This window comes from Stegodyphus dumicola, chromosome 7, assembly GCF_044657685.1.
Source record: "Stegodyphus dumicola isolate Sdum_Otavi_A_Nest chromosome 7, ASM4465768v1".
NCBI classification, from domain to species: Eukaryota; Metazoa; Arthropoda; class Arachnida; order Araneae; family Eresidae; genus Stegodyphus; species Stegodyphus dumicola.
This window is the reverse complement of record NC_140774.1, coordinates 39,995,658-40,012,645: the sequence shown is the minus strand read 5'-3', so window position 1 is coordinate 40,012,645 and position 16,988 is coordinate 39,995,658. Positions and strand designations below refer to the sequence as shown.

At 32.7% G+C, this 16,988-nt stretch overlaps 2 protein-coding genes and 1 long non-coding RNA gene across 4 annotated transcripts in view; 1 reads left to right on the top strand and 2 right to left on the bottom strand.

Moving 5' to 3' along the window:
* The window catches only part of LOC118181699 (neprilysin-1-like), a 482,702-nt gene that overhangs the window by 12,718 nt on the left and 452,996 nt on the right, over positions 1-16,988 (top strand). The gene's annotated exons all lie outside the window — the stretch shown is intronic.
* Positions 1-16,988, bottom strand: part of LOC146996158 (uncharacterized) — a 118,804-nt gene that overhangs the window by 64,312 nt on the left and 37,504 nt on the right. The gene's annotated exons all lie outside the window — the stretch shown is intronic.
* LOC146996159 (transmembrane channel-like protein 7) overlaps positions 15,261-16,988 on the bottom strand; it is a 34,538-nt gene continuing 32,810 nt past the window's right edge. The window contains exon 6 of the mRNA XM_085821330.1: positions 15,261-15,290. Within this exon, the coding sequence (XP_085677456.1) occupies positions 15,261-15,290 (30 nt within the window). The remainder of the gene's footprint in view (positions 15,291-16,988) is intronic.

Genomic DNA, 16,988 nt, shown 5'->3' with positions numbered 1-16,988 from the left:
CATTTGTGGCCACAATTCACTATTCATCTAATCTTGCCTATTTTCAGAATATTTGTATTTTTGATACTATTGCGATAGGCAAAGAACATAGTGAAATAGCGTCCAAGCAGCACAGAAGTTCAAGCTAAAGTGCGAATTTATCCAGTGTGGCAGTCTGTTAGGGAAAGATTTTGGTTTCGATTAGAAAAGTTTCATTTCTCAAAATTTTGTGTTCGGGTTCCAAGTTAACTACGTCATAAGCATTACGTAAAAGGCATGTGAGATGGATTGATCTAGAAATAACGCGGTCTAGAAAAGCTATTATTACGGTTTTTAGAACAGAGAGGGGAAATTAAGACGTTACCGCTGATTTAAATTATAATTTTGGTTTACGTTATTTTTTATCTTACATAATACGTTTGGTACTGCCGACTGCAATAAAAAAGGGAAGGGCATAACTAGATGCTATAGCAAACCCATATACAAAATTTCCGTACCTCCATACGTATGTACAGATGTTGCAAAAAAGTCCCTTTTGAATTCGTTTTAAATCCATTTTGAAAAGAAAAGTCCTTTACTCTGCAGATACGTAGGGATGTAGCCCAAAAAAAATCCTGCAAATGGATATATCCGTTGAAATATGATACTCGAAATCTTTTGCGATTACAATACTTCCTTCAGTTAGCACAAGGATTCAGTTCGCACAAGGAAGTAAAAAGATTTAGTTTCGTTTCAGACATTTTTTCAATTGGTCGTATTTATTTCTAAGCTCATATATCAGTGTATATGGGTTGACATCTTTCTTTATTTTAATTTCAGTTCATCATTTAACTTAAAGTTACTTTAAAATAAAAAGCATTTTAAACTTCAAAGCATAGTTTAAACTTATTTATAGGTGCTGAAGCAATTTGTAGGAAACAAATGCATAAATCTAATAAAACGAGGATTCACAATTTTAAAAGGAAATAAGCAACAACCAATAGTTATTGTCCGACATTCTTTATAAAAAATCTTTTTTTAGCTGTACAAAAGAAATAAAATAAACAATTTCACATTAGGTTGATTAATAAAAATTTATTATTACTAGGAAAATTCTTCAAGGAAATGATGCTTTTTCACCTGCTTCAGATTGAGAAATTTTGTGCAAGCAGTATTTGCTAAAAATATCTGTCACCGAAACTATAGCGTTTCTAACACATTTGTAAGGAAATGAATAAGTAATTACTATCATTACTAAAAATGATGATTCCAGGAACAATAGGAACTACGATGAAAATAATTTTTATTATGACCGAATACCTATTAAATATGGATATTCAAAAATCTAAAAAAAGCAAAACAAACGTGATGCTTCTTATTAAAGTATTAAAGAGAAAACAAATTAGTAAGGATATATCCTTGAGATCAAAATAATAAAAATATAAACAAGAAATGGAACTGTTCATTGTCGAAAATCCTGAAACGTGGGCATTACTTTCATCTAATTGATGAAAACAACGCAAATTTTTTAAAATGGTATCATAAAAGTATTTTCAAAACTGCCAATTTTCCCTTCAATGATAATGTAGAACACAAATGAGAAAATTTAAATATACATTAAGCAAATATTTCTTGCAGCTATTATTAATAATCAAAGACAATCTATTTCTAATGCTCTCAAGCACATATTCTATAAATTCCTTTATTGCATAGCAGGAAAGTTTTTCAAACATTCAAATTCTTCAACTCCATTTAGGATATAAGGAAATTTAATTAATAAATGTAATGGTATATCTACCTATGGTCGAATATATTTTTTGAAATTTCCTCATTAAAATTAAATCATCCATTTTATTGATGATTTAGCTAAGGTGTTAGTTCAAATGGCTCATAAAATTTTCACAATGATATTTAACTTTCTAGCTCTAAAATTAACGCTGCTACCGAGTATGATCGAATTTATAAGTATTTTTAGAAAAGATGCCTAGAAATTTACGGTATAAAGTAAATTACTGAGAAAAGTTTTCCTTTGCTCGTTTTACACGTTGCTTTTCTTTTTCTTTTTAAAATTGCAGTTATACAGTTTATAGTTCCTAACCCGAAGCCTTACCTATCGAATACTTTAAAGTTACAGAAGAGACTAAAAATAAAACACTGTTGCAAATTTTGTGCATATTTAAATAATTAAGTGAAATTATATGTGAAACTTTAGTATTATTTTTGTATAATGTAACATGAAAATCTAAAGAAGCGAAGCTTTTCTGGAAACGTAAGAAAATAGTGCAAAGCTTATTTAATAGTGAGTAAATGCACTGTTAAATAAGCTTTGCACTATTTTCTTACGTTGTTAACAGTAAGAAATATTCTTTGCACTGTTTTCTTACGTTGATACGTTGTTTACGTTGTTAACTATTTCTTACGTTACGTTGTTAACAGTGCAAAGCTTATTTAACAGTGAGTAATTCGCTAAATTGGCGAAATATCTCCAAGCAGGCGACAAACTAATTTGAACAAAATTAGTTTTTTTTTCCAAAAATCTTCGAATTGGTGATCATTTGGCGACAATCCGGTCCATGTATAACTGTAATTGGTATTGTGATTTAATAAATATAATTAATCTAGCTATGTAACTGTAACCATATTCAGACCTCATATACCTTCCAGTAATTTTGAGATTTCTTGGTGGCCGAGAGAAAACTACATAAGGCCCTAGAAAGCTTCACCTTTGGAATTCTTTATTCAGCATGAGTTCGAAGTATTGAGATATCTCCGGTTAGCTTTGCTATTTAGATGCGTATTGTATTGCGTTGTGTTTAACGTTCTTAGTAGTTTGAAATGTAACTACTGATTGCACCATGTGATACTATGCAAAGTTGTAAGACTATTTTGGTGAGAAGTCCCAGAAATATGAAGTGTTTATTTTAGTAAAATAAGCAAGTTATCATCGGTTCTGTGTGCATTCAATCCATTACGAAATCGCACTCATGCAACAATGGGAAATATGCCTCCAGCTTGCTAAATTTTTTATTCTTCCCAGTGCATTTAAGTTACATACGAGTATTTAATTCGCTTATAATCTTCCTTCTAGAAATACTCTGCAGTTAATAACAGCTAATGCTATCACTACCTTTATTATCTCTGTATTACGAAACCAAGACAATTATCTGCATATGAAACGAAACCATGTCCTGCTTTCCTCAGATGAGTCTACATTTCCTAAGCTTCTCTTAGTGCACCAGTCATTTCTGAAACTTCCTATTCCTGTTGTTATTGTTGCGTGATAACTACAAATCAGTGAAGACGATGATGAAAGGGCATAAGTTCTGGGTTAAGTATACGCAGTTTCCCTATTTAATGCCGTATTATCCTATTCAGCTGAGATATAGTCTCGCTTCTGGAACTCGTGTCACCAACTTCTTGGAAAGATACAAAGATATTTCAGAAATCTTACCATTTGTAGGGCGCTTTATACAAGGGAGGAACAATCGTAAATTTTCTGATTCTTCAACATTAAGTTTACTGACTATTAAGAGACTGTTTCTGACAGTATTTCCCGATTATAACGCTTATCGATGTGTCATAGGTTTGAAACAACTGAAATGGTGCTTGAAATTGCATACAGTATAATCCTGGAAATATGTACTTAGTATTAAGACAAGCAAAATTATAGAAAAAGAAATTTTGCAGTTCTAGAAGTAGCGAAATCAAAATCAGTCACGAAAAGAAAAAATGAGATGTTGTAAAGACAAGTAATAACTTGAAGCTGATAACAGTTTAAAGATATGAATGGTCCTAAGGTAGTAGATGAAAGCTCAGAATGATACATTTGATTGAAATCACGCATCCTCAAACTAAAGTTTCTTTTCATAAACAGCTAAAACGTTTTTGAAATATTTTAATAATTTTAATAATAATGGTTTATGATTTTAATGATTTTAATTATAATGAGTTCAATTTGCATAGTTATACATATACAAAGATTTTAGTGTATGTACAATGTACTATTTGCAATTTTCTATTTTGTTTGTTCCATTTTTATTGGTCGCTTCTTAGACAACACTTGGTTTCTTATATTTAATTTAAAGACGTGAGTGCCTAAATTCTGAGTTCATATAGCTTTTTTTAAATTTCCATTGAGAATCCTTCCCATTTATTACATTGGACATTAAATTTCGTGTATCATATATTTATACTATCAGAGAGTCAGTTTAAATCTAATAAATAGTGATTAGCAAAGAAAAAAGTTATAAACAAATACAAATTTAGATTTTGTGCCTCATTATTTCAGATGTAGCATCAAAGAAAATAATCTTAAAATCTAGCAAATGTAAGTTAATAAATTAAATTAAAGCAGTTAATATAAACAATTAAAAACTTAAGAAAACAAGGTAATATATGATTGCCCACAGATTTTAATGCATTCTGTTTACACTGGGTATTTGAAAAAGGTGATTGTGAGCTTTTATTTTCCCAAATATTCACTCTAGACACGTATTTCCGATCAAAAAATCTTCTCAAAATAAGGTTGAACATTTTAAGAGAACAGCTGCACGCTGGGAGTGAAAGCGTTTTAAATATTAATATATTCAATTTTATATACTGCAGGCAGAACTAAACGTCTTAGCGGTAAATATTCATTATATTTTAGAAAGATATTCCATGAATACAATCATTTAAATGCAAAATTCAATATATTTGAAAATACAATTTCCTGAAATATTTGAGAACGAGTTCTCAAACTTAGATTACATTTTAGTGCATTTAATAAACAATTTCGATTAAAATTTCTCCGAATTTAGAGAAAACTGCAAAACTAATGTTGTTTGTTTTAGAAATAAATTAAAGAGGGGCGCATGAAAATATTAGTTGCTTATATTATTGCAGCTTTGTGCATGAAGAAGATGAACGCTTTATTTATTAAAGAGTTATTAGATATATTTAATGATTAGATTTCGTGATCTACGAGAATCCTTAAGAGTTTAACTATAGAAACCTTCTACTGAAATGATTTCTTAGTACAGAAATGATTTTTATAAAATTCTTTACTTTAGTCTGAGAAATTTTATAACTGGAAATGCATGTCTAAGATAAATACTTAAATAAAATCTACAGTAATTTTTTGAAGTACATTTTATACTGAAATACATTTATAAATATATCTATTTCAATATGGGTTGTACTCATATATAAAGTTCTTGTAATTACGAGGGATTTGTTTTCACCATAAGAAGAAGAGCTACAAATTATTTTTCCATTACTTTTTGTTAGAATTATCAATAGAAGTAAGTCTGAATTGAAATATTTTGTTATTCAAATTCCAATCGTTTTAAAACTAATATGTATCTCCTTTTACAGGGTAAAACATTTTCATAAATAAGTACTAAATTGTGAAACTATGCTGCAGGCTGCAGAGAGCGTCAGTTCTATGGAATAGTTTCATGAATCTGGTGAAACATATTACTCCTTTATCAAACCGTAATTTCGTCGCCTAATGTCACTCCAATGAATGTGGTCAGTTTAACACAAATTTAACGTGAATTCGCTTGTGACGTTATCAGACATTTCGAAGCAGTATCAGTTTGTATCAGACTAGTGGCTTTTATAGAATAATTATATATCTCATAGTGATTTCTAGAATAAAATATTATAGGAGGACGGCAGAAGAGCATAATTCTCATCAATAACAAAAGAATCAAAAGAGTTTATAACTATTTACTTAGCACTGTAACTTTAAAATACCCACAAAAGTTTAATAAAATGTAATTTTAAATAATACTAGCTTAATTGTAAATAATCTCTTACTCGGTACATGGATTATTAGTATTTAATACGTCCGAAGGTCCTTATAAATTAAGTTGAGCGACTGGCCGAGCTAATTGTTGGTGGTGCTATGTTCCATCTATTTGAATTATCATTGAGTATTTTCGTAATACCCAATAAATGAAGATTTCTTAGGTATGTTTACAAATAAAACATCTTGGTAGAACAAACGCAAAGCCTAATAAGCAAATATATAATATAAATAATAATATATGTGACAATAGTATAAGCAAATATATGTGATAAAATAAGAAAATATATCATAACATTACATAATTGATTTATCTCGCTTTCTTAGCAAGCTTTCGCGGTGCAATGGTCAGCATATTCGGCGAGTATCTCGAGAGGTCTGAGATTCGAGTCCCGGAGAGGGCATTGCATATTTTTCACGTCTGTTGATTCAAAAATACCTAATAAATCTACAGTGGCTCCCGAGCTAAAAAAAGGTGGTGGGTGATGATTCTCCACCACCAAGATTTAGCGATTGGTTCCCTTAATCCCCAGTCGCCCTTTAAAAGAATATAAGGTACTTCTCTCGCCTTCTTAGCATGCTTGTGTGGTGTGGTGGTGTAATGGTCAGCACACTAGACGCATATTCGAGAGGTCCAAGGTTAGTGTCCCGGCGAGGGCATTGCACATTTTTACGTCTCCTGCTTCAAAATAACCTAATGTCTCTACAATTATATTGTACAAAAGAAACTATACTCTGAATAAGGAGAGCAATACGCCAATATGACAATCAAAATCGCAATAACAACGTTGTATATATTTAATATATGTACGCTAAATACAAGGTTGTTATTGCGATTTTGATTATACTCTGAATATCTTTTGAAATGTAATTCAATCTTCTTCTCATGTCTAAATAATCATTGTGCCGCCAGCAGGCTTATTGTCATCCATATGCAATCTGTTGAGAGGCGTGTTTTGGAATAAAGGCTAAACTGGTTTTTCACAAAAAAATAACCCTTAGATGTGATTTTTCGTGCAATGGCAATTATCCAGTAAGTAATGAAGCAAACTGAAGACACGATGTACTTAAACCGAAATATTTAAGTAGCTGTTCCTTATTGTTAAGCTTCATGTATAAATATAATGATATATAAAGACGCAGCATGAGTATAATTGAGATATGTAGGTCATCATATTTGCCATCCTGCCTATTCTTCACCGTCTGAAGGAAAATGTATGCTTTCACTCATCTATAAAATTTAAGAACACACACATATAGAATGACTACAACCTATCGCTTGAAATCACGTGTTTGGTAGAGTTTTGCTTTGATAACATAATATTACTTTGTTTTGATGCTAAAAAATATGACAAAAGTACACACTGAATCCAAAGCTCTGAAAGAAAAAATAGATTCATTATCTAAAAAAAGAGAGAGTAATTTTTGAATAAAACTGGAAGAATGGAATATTCCCAATACGTAAAATTATAATAAATTCATTAAAGTAGTGTTGGGAAGACTAAGTATAAATCCTATAATTGATAGTTTTAGGTTACTTCCCTACAATTTTTATAAAAGCGACATCGAAAACCACAATAATCTGTTTTCCTTTTATATTTTCATTTTGAAGCGGAATAAGTTCCCCTGAGTTACTCTACGAACCTTAGCTAAAATGTAACTGACGTCGAATATATTTTATTATCCTATCTACACAGAAATTAAAAGCAATATGTATGTAATGCATTATAAGAAAATCTTGGAATTATCGTATAATTTGTTATTAACTAAACTTCGGGGGAAATTATTACTTTATCTCGGTAAAGAATTAGCTATATGTAGTTAAAATAATTAAGGCTCCGAATTCAAATCAAGTTTCCAGTGAAAGTAAATCGTAAAAAATATTATAGTTTTTATTTTTATTCTTTTATTTCATCATTAATACAATTACTACTATGTCTCATACTGTTCTTTTATTTCTAAACGCAGTTATCCTTATGCAGTAATGAGAATTCCCTAAGCGCAGAGAATATAAAGATGGTATTTATAAAATAGTTACTTTATATGGCAGAGTCAGGAGAGAAAAATGCTTTCTGTTTTTATTCTTTCTGCGAATATTTTTTAATTCCATTTCTTGTTTTAAAACAAAAACTTGGTAAGGCCTTATTATTAACTTGCAATACAGTCTAAAACAATGTAGACAATGTATTAGAATTTTAATTCTAAACTGTCTTTATTTGGAGGCTATAAATGAATATAATGTGACTTAAATCTCATACCAAGATTATGTAACTAGGGATATGAAAGTAATGGACTTAAAGCAATAAAATATTCAGCTGAAAAAATGATTTCTAATGTTTCAAGCGAAAATGAAATAAGTTTATTACTTCACGAGAAAGGTCTAAGATATCTTCAACCCTATAGATTTATTAAAGCAGTTTTCACTCAAAAACATTGTAAGCAATGAATTTTAGATGTTTCTTTTTTTTATTAATTAAAGAAAATTACCTTTCCAAATTAAAATCTCTCTATCATTTCTTCTTAAATGAAAACGAAGGGTCTTACAATCAGACACACTGACGACAACGTGTCACTTTCAATCCCATGTGCTCTTTCAGAGTTGAAAAAGTCGTCAGAGTAGTATTTTCACATGGGGATAAAATGATTCCTATGAAATACTTATAGCAAAATGTAAGATTTTTTTCTCCTAAAAGTATAACTTTTAATATTTTAAATTTACTGAACCATATCTCCAAAATCTTTAGCCTGCTAAACTATAAACCACCAAATAATCAACTTCTACAATTAGTACATTTTTTAATCTTTTAACACTTGTTTTCTCTGACTTGGAATTTAAAAAGAAAGTAGTCTCATCAGAGATGAAATTCTCCTATGGATTTGGTGAAACATCTTTAAATTGAGTTAGGGCCAACCTCCATAAACCGATTGTTTATACTTTTGTAACTCTCATTGTCTAGTTGTAGTTACATTTTAGCCTCTCTGTATTTTGATGCCAGAATAGCTTTTTAAAAATCTCTCGTTATTTTCTTCCTGAAGTTTTATCTTTCCCTGAGAAAACAGGAAACCCAGCATATGATATAGTTTTCATACCCAGAAGAATGCTGCTTTCTTTGAAAAAATACATGGGCCAATGTGTAACTAATTTTTCTTCCTCTTTGCAAAATAATTCTGGTAATATCTTCTTCCTTAACTATTAAACAGAAGATATTATATCAGGTTCGCTTATTGCTCTTTTTTTCTAGTTAGCTCTTTTCTTCCCTCCATTTCCCTACAAACAAATAAAAAATATATACATACTATAATCAATAATAAATCTCGGTTGTTCTAGTAGTGAGAGCCATTGGTGTACTAGTAGATGGTTTTGTGCCCATTTCTGTTTTTAACTGTCATAAAACTGAATGATTGGCATATACAAACTTGTTATAACATAGTTAAACATAAAGTCTTATAATTCAACATTAATATGTATTTCATCTTGCTCTAGTAAAGAGCAAGTTAGGTTAGTTTTGAGAGAAGTTAAAGAAATAATGACTCTGAAATTGCCTGCCTTGAAAATTAATAAAGTATATATCTTCTATCTTCTAGGCACAATAAATAAAATACTAAGAGTACGATTAAATAGGAATACCCTATTTTAATATAAAATGATATATGCTTTTACAGGAAACTATTCTGATTGAAGATTTATCTCAAGGGAAGCACTAAGAACAAGCCACTTAATTCCTTTGCTGCTTTATTTCTTGAAAACAGCCTTCCAGCTCATAAATTAGCAGGCTACTGAGACCGTGCTTACAAAGGTATCAACCAATCAGCCGGTATTCTGTTAGTACGCGACCCACTATGGTTATTTTTACCAAATTATATATTTCGGATTATAAAATACACCGAATCATAAGTTTTTCCCCAAATTGATGAAAATCTATTTTATCTATTTTATCTGTAAAGTATTGATAAGTTCCTAAATTTTAATTTTCCTGGTAACGGAAATACTTACATATATTACCTAATGAACCTCCAAACTAAATACTATTTGACTTTCATTCATTTAGTTTGCTTGTTTAAAAAACATTATTGTATAAAAATCTTCATGTAATGCTCTTAATGCATTTATAAGGTTCTTATGTTAATTAACTAATTATTGTGACTTTGATTTCTACCATAACTTCTTATTTCCGCATTCCTCAGCAAAATGCAAATTAACTTTAAGAGTTCTGAGAGTTTTAAACTTTATAAAAAGAAAAAGATTAACTTCATTAAATTAACTTTATAAACTAAAACTAACTTTTCAAAATTAACTTTATAATTCCATTAAAAGTAACTCTATAAAACTTCTGTCACTTGCACTGCGCTATTAGAAACCCTAACCAGCTCTATAATAAACTGATTTTTCTGTTTCTAGTATTCTCTCGCTAGTCTATGTTTACGACTTAAGCGCCGGGAAATATTGAGCCAGCTTATAACTTATTTTCTTGAATGTGTAGCCTTAGATCCCTGTTTGAATTTGACTGACTATTATTGCATAACCGCTTAAAAACCTAACTATTTTGTAATTTAATTTGTTTTATTTTTAGATTTGAAAAGAAATCAATGTGCCTACTTATAATACAAAGCTAGTACGTGTGAGTAATAACTGGGTACAACTGCAATTACAATTACGATTTTGACAATTAGGAAACTATAATAACAATTACAATTGGGCCGTGCAGTTAAGTGGTTATGACAGCCTACTGCAGTACCGAAAAGCCCGGGTTCGCATTTCGGAGAAGGTATGAATATTTGTAAATGTATAGTATCCCTGCGATATGGAGGTATTCTAAATATGGAGCCAGCCGAAAGTTCTCTGGAGAGGTTAGTGATAAGAGGGGTGGGAGACCCTCGGACCTGTCCCTCTTCCGAGGGACAGGGAGAGGGACAGGTTCATCAAAATTGGGGGCGTAACTGAGCAAAGTCGTACTGTAATCCATATGGTGATCAAGGCTCAAAGTAAGCCGCAAACTTGCACTCCTTGCCACGACGAATTTCGAGGACTTGTTCTGATATTATTGTTAGAAAAGTAAGATAACTCACACAATTACAATTATAATTAGGCTTTGAACTATAATTAGGAACACAGTGAAAATTGTTTAACACGAAACTGAGGGGTCTGAAATATTTTTTCGTCTAAAGGATATTAAAAAAACATACATTCAACAAAATTAAGTTTATTAGAGTACATTTGTTTACACATATATGTATACATGCATGTATTTAATTAAAAGGAAGAAACAAAACATCCACAAGAACGTAATGAAAGTTAAAACAAAATTTTAAAGTTTTTTGAAAAACAAAACATTTATTGAGAGTTTGGAAAATAATCTGATATTTTTCTTTGCGTTCTCTTTTTTAGCATCAAATTGTTCAATGTCGTCCATTTTGTTATGAATTTCACCCTTGGAATGTGCGCCTAAATAAATGCGCACACTTTTCATGATATTCCTAATTTCAGATGCCGTGGGAACAGGAGCTGCATTATTCATTTCATTTCATTTCCGTCGTCGGAATCTGCATCAAAGATATTTTTTTAGCTTTGAACAAACTCCAAAATGTCTTTGTCTGCCATAATTGAGGCTGTACACACATTATCATCAACTACTGCAACGTATTCTTCCGATCATACAGTAGGACAGTCCATTAACACAGAAACGTTCTAAATATTTCATTAAGTGTAGGCTCAGTTTCAATATCCTCCTTCTCCATTTCTTTTGGCTCCAAAAATCTGATACTTTTGAGAATCGTGCATGACGAAAACAATTTTCATTCGTCTCTGGAGTCACTGAATCCCATGCAGAGTTTAACATATGAAAAGACACAAACGTGCGGAGTGCAACATATGAACGGAACTCGCAGATTTGTACTCACACTGCGATGTACTCGTCACCGAATTCCAAAGCCAACTGATGAGAGATGAGATGTTTGTGTAGCGTTTGTAGGAGTGGATGGAAAGTAGCTTAGATAAACAAAACTGGATCGTCTCGCAGGCTATTCCGAAGATATTTCAAAGCCAAGTTAGCCTCCTTTCTACGAAAAATGTCAAACCAACACTCTTTCATTTCACACTCCTCTTAAATCTCGCTTGCAAGGTCGGTGTTTTTCGTATTTTGTTCATTTTCAGATGGATATCTTTTTGTGTTAAGCGATTTTTGTTTCGTGTTAAGAGAAACAAAATGCATGAAAATATATAGTAGTTTGTCGGGACCGTTGCATTATTTCGTGTTAACCGATATTTCGTTTTAAGCGTTTTCGCGTTAAACGTATTTCACAGTATTTCTCTAGTCGGTAAAGAAGCACGGGACATCACTTTTGTTTAAAATATTCTGCCATGCGCTAGAACATCTGCGAATTATTTTCGAATATATTCGGTTAAGTACAATAATTCTGTATCTCTGGCCGAAAATAAGCAGGTTAGATAAGATTGATACAGTTCAGTCCGAATTATTTCAGGATAAAGTGAACTGCATGCATTATGCATAACGAATTAACTCGGGTTATGCCATTAAGCGGTTAATTTACATAGCCGGAAATAGTGGTTTGTCTGTAACACAAGTAATGCCTTTTCTGTGAAAAGTAGAGTAGTAAATTAAAAGGTACCTTCCCAAGACTTTGTCTTAACATTTCAGAAATTAGGATAACTCGCTAACTTGTTAAATAAGATCTGCAGGACTTAACTTCAGTTTTCATGTTAATAGTAACCCAATACATTAATACGAAATATTTAGTTCATAAACCGATATTCAGCTGCATCATATAACCTTGAGGTACGCGCGAGTAACAGGTGCCTACAAAAGTATAGATAACATTACGTGGAGAAGCAGCAATCGTAATTGAGATAGACATATACCATTAAGAATGAGATTTAATAGGGAGAAGTAATATATTTGGTGGTCGTGTGCTTAATGCATGATATAATTAAAGAAAATAAGAGTAGACAATCTCCTATAACAAAAGAATATATTAAATACTAAATTACAATTTAAATTACATTGCAGAGATCAACACAGAGCTCGGAACACAGTTCATGCTACCGTCGCATACAGTTATCTCACGAGAAGTCTGAGTGAGTAATGACGTCGCTTTGCTGCTCCGATTAAGAACTGGATTTTACACGTGACGCCATCCCATGAATAGAAGTTGAAGTATCTGTCGGAACGCCACAGTACTCCCCCCCCAAGTACCATCGGTACGTTATAAGTACCTTGGGTTAAATTTAACCTTTCTTCCAGATCTGGTAGTTTTAGATTGCTCTTTTACGGGATGTAAGCTTTCTTCCGGGAGTGATGTTGATGAGGAAGTTGTTGGATCTTGCATTAGAAATGCTGGTTTGAGACGATCGATTCCAATCACTGATTGTTTGCTATTGCAGATGATGGTGAAATGTTTCGGTGTTCGTTTGACAACTTTGAATGGACCATCATATGAAGGTGTTAAAGTTGGCTTAATTGCATCGTTGCGCACGAATACGTGCGAAGCTGTCTCAAGCGCAGGATGTACAAAATAGCTTGGCTGGTTATGCGAAGATGCTGGGGTTGGCGAGATATTGCTCATGGTCTCACGTAAACGTTGAAGGAATGTTGGAGGGTCGATAACTGGAGTAGATTCTGGGTGAAAGAATTCACCTGGCAGACGGAGGGTTGCACCATATAACATTTCAGCACAAGTGCTACCAATGTCTTCTTTGAATGCTGTGCGAAGACCAAGCAAGACTAGGGGTAAGGCTTCTGTCCAGTGCGTGCTACTGTGGCACTTCAGACCTTGTTTGAGAGATCGGTGAAAGCGTTCCACCATCCCATTTCCAGATGGATGGTATGGTGTTGTGCGAATATGGCGAATGCCAAGAAGAGAGGTGAGGGATGCAAACAAGTGACATTGAAATTGTCGGCCTTGGTCAGTAGTGATGGTGGTAGGCATGCCAAATCTTGAAAGCCACTGGGAGATGAATGCTCGAGATACAGTTTCAGCGGATATATTTTCAATAGGAATGGCTTCAGGCCATCTTGTGTACCGATCAATACAAGTGAGGAGGTATGTGTAACCATTTGAAGGAGGCAATGGGCCAACCAAGTCTAAGTGCACATGATCAAAGCGTCTTGCTGGAAGGTTAAATTGTTGAATGGGGCTGTGAGTGTGACGGGATACTTTACACCGTTGACATCTAATACATGAACGAGTCCATTCTGTGATGTCTTGATTCATTGCTGGCCAGACAAATCTGTCTGCGATCAGCTTTTTGGTGGCACGGATTCCAGGATGTGCCAAATTGTGCAAGGCATTAAACACTTCACGTCTAAAATTGACAGGAATATAGGGACGTATTCTATTGTTCTTGTTGTTAGACCGCAGTCAAATAGGTAGTGCTCGGGAGAACCTGGCATGCCACAGACACAATTGTCAGATGTTGAGATGCCATAACGCATAAAGTAAGATGGAAATGGGCCATGACCCGTTATGTACTGTGTCAGTGGGGCTATTGTTATAAGATGTTCCGTGTCTACCTTTGGTAGGAGGTTATACGTCCTTCTCCCTATGTCACCACTATTCCAGTCTTCTTGCCACTTTTCTTTACAATTCCCATATAACAAGTGTGAGACATGTTGGGACGATGGACAGCAGGTCGCAGTGCGCCCACTTTTCATGAGTTCCGACAGGCATCACTACAGGGATGGGCGCTACTGCCACAACAAGGGATCAACGACACTTTTGCCAGCTTGCCTCACTCTCGTCAAGCATGCATTTCAGCTAGAGAGTATCATACCCGTTATTGGCATGATGCACATTCTTCCGATCTTTTGCGATACGATGGTTTTTGTATTCTTTACTTTATTGTTTCCAGTGTGGTTCAAGTAATTCCACACCAACCTCTTAAAGCAGTTTCACGCATACCCATTAATAGTTATAGAGTATTTCTCCCACTTTCCTAGCGTCACTTCGTAGTGTAGTGGTTCTGCACACTGGGCCGATATTCCAGAGGTCCGTGGTTCGACTCCCGGCGAAGGCGATTGCTCATTTTTCATCTCTCCGGCTTCCAATAAAATCCTAATGACTCTACATAGTTATTGTTTTATTACGTATTTTACCTTTGTTGCTTATTTTTTAAGCAGGAGTGTATTTCGAAACATATATATATATATATATTTTACTGTAATGTTTTGGAAAATAAAGTAGAAATATTTCTTTTTTCAAAATTTAAATGACGCGTTCTTGATAGTTTTTAAAATTTTTACTCCTTTCATAGCAAGAAAATAGTTATGGACTCCTGTCCTAATGTAAACTATAAGATAGTTACGTGCAAAATTTTGAGTCAGTTCATTAGTCTTTACATGATTGGCAGACTTACAGATAACATTTCAATTTTATACATTAACAGAGACTTCATTTTTTTATTCCGTATTTTTATTTTAAGATGAAAATAGTGCATCCATATTCACCTTAACAGATCTCGATTAATCATATGAATCATTATTGCGAGTACATGAGACTACACTAATCCTAATAAACGTGCCATTGGCTGTAATATATGGGATAAAAAACAAAAAACAAAATCCTTTTCCATAAAATTGTAAAACAAAAAGAAGGGTTTTAATGCAACCAGCTTGTCCCGAGTAAGAAAATTGGAACTACACTTTATTAATAGCTAACCCTGTTATGTTGTAATTGTTCCTTCGGGATTCGGGGCGATAATGTATTAAAAAAAGCACTTTTTCTTAGTGAATACTTTTGATTAATAGGCATATTCCCTGCAGAAACCAAATTAATAACATAAATTTGGTAACAGAAGTTTCGTTTTTTTTTTCGTGTGGATCATATATCTTTGCTTCAATTATTATGTCTTTTTTTCAAACATGCTAATGTTCTTCGACGGAAGTACTTCATCTTATCAGCTTGGGTAAGTGAACATCTTAGAGGTAAATGGTGATGCTATCAAAAGTATTGTTATGTTTTCAGCGTAATATGTGTAGATTAATATATTGAGAAAAATCTTAGGAATTTAGAACTTAATTCAGAGTGATAGATTACTATTAAGCAGAGATTTCTTAGTTTACACTGCTGTTGTGCATTATAATTGCAATAAACTGAAAGAAACTACATTTATATTCATTTCTGTACTTATCTGAAAATTCTTTCCTTATTTATTGATTATGATAAAGCATTGAGGATAATGCGAAGAGAAGTATACCGTCGTGGGAGAGTTTCTAAAGAAACTTAATTATATTAATTTTTTGACGGGTTGAGAGAAAACACTAGAACGCTTTTACAGCCTAACCTTCGCCTAGTTTTTGAATCGATCAAACTACGAGTAATGAACTAACTTATTTATTTGATCACTTTTAGGCAAATATTTAATCTCTATTAGCAGGACAGAGTTTTAAAGTCAAACAGCACTGGTTAAAAAACTAGGATTTGAAAACTTCATATTGCAGTATATCAAAGTAAAAGTTACCATTAAAAATTTCAAAAAATGAAAAATATTAAAAAATGAAAAATTCTTAATTCTAGTCTTTGTATTCAGATTTTAGATTAACATTTGAACAAGTTTTAAGATAAAGTATAGTGAGTTTGCCTTTAAACTAAACTAAAGCCTTCTCTAGCTCTGTCTATCCGCTCGAATGGCACTAAATTTGATAGTAGGACTACTGACGATTTGTGAAAAAATATTCCGTGGAATAAAATATAGTTCCGAAAGTTGTCAGAAAAGAAAATGTTGCACTGTTCTAGTCTGTACAGCTAAACATTTGCATGAAACCTAGGTAAAATTTGAAAATGCAAATGTTCGGTTACGTACTGTATTACATAATACAGCAAAATTAGAAAATTTGCCTACAAGTTTTACTTTTATATCCAAAATTTTCATGTCTTCCAATTATCGGTTTTGAAGGATAGGAATCCAAATTAGGACTTGTCAAAATATCACTAAGCCTGGTAGTATCACATTTTAAAAATGTGCAAAATATTCTTTGACTTTAATGATTTGATTTATATACAAATCTCTGTAAAATTATGTCTTTTTCCATTAAAACTAGTGAAAATCTAATAGAATTCCCTAAAACAAATTTACAGTCTTGCTAAAGATTAGATATGGAAAGGTATTTTTTCCGCTTTCTTAGCGTGCCTTCGTGGTGTAGTGGTCTGCGTGCTGGGCGCGTATTCCTGAAGTCCGTGGTTCCATTCCCGGCGAGGGCGTTGCTAATTTTTCATCACTCCTGCT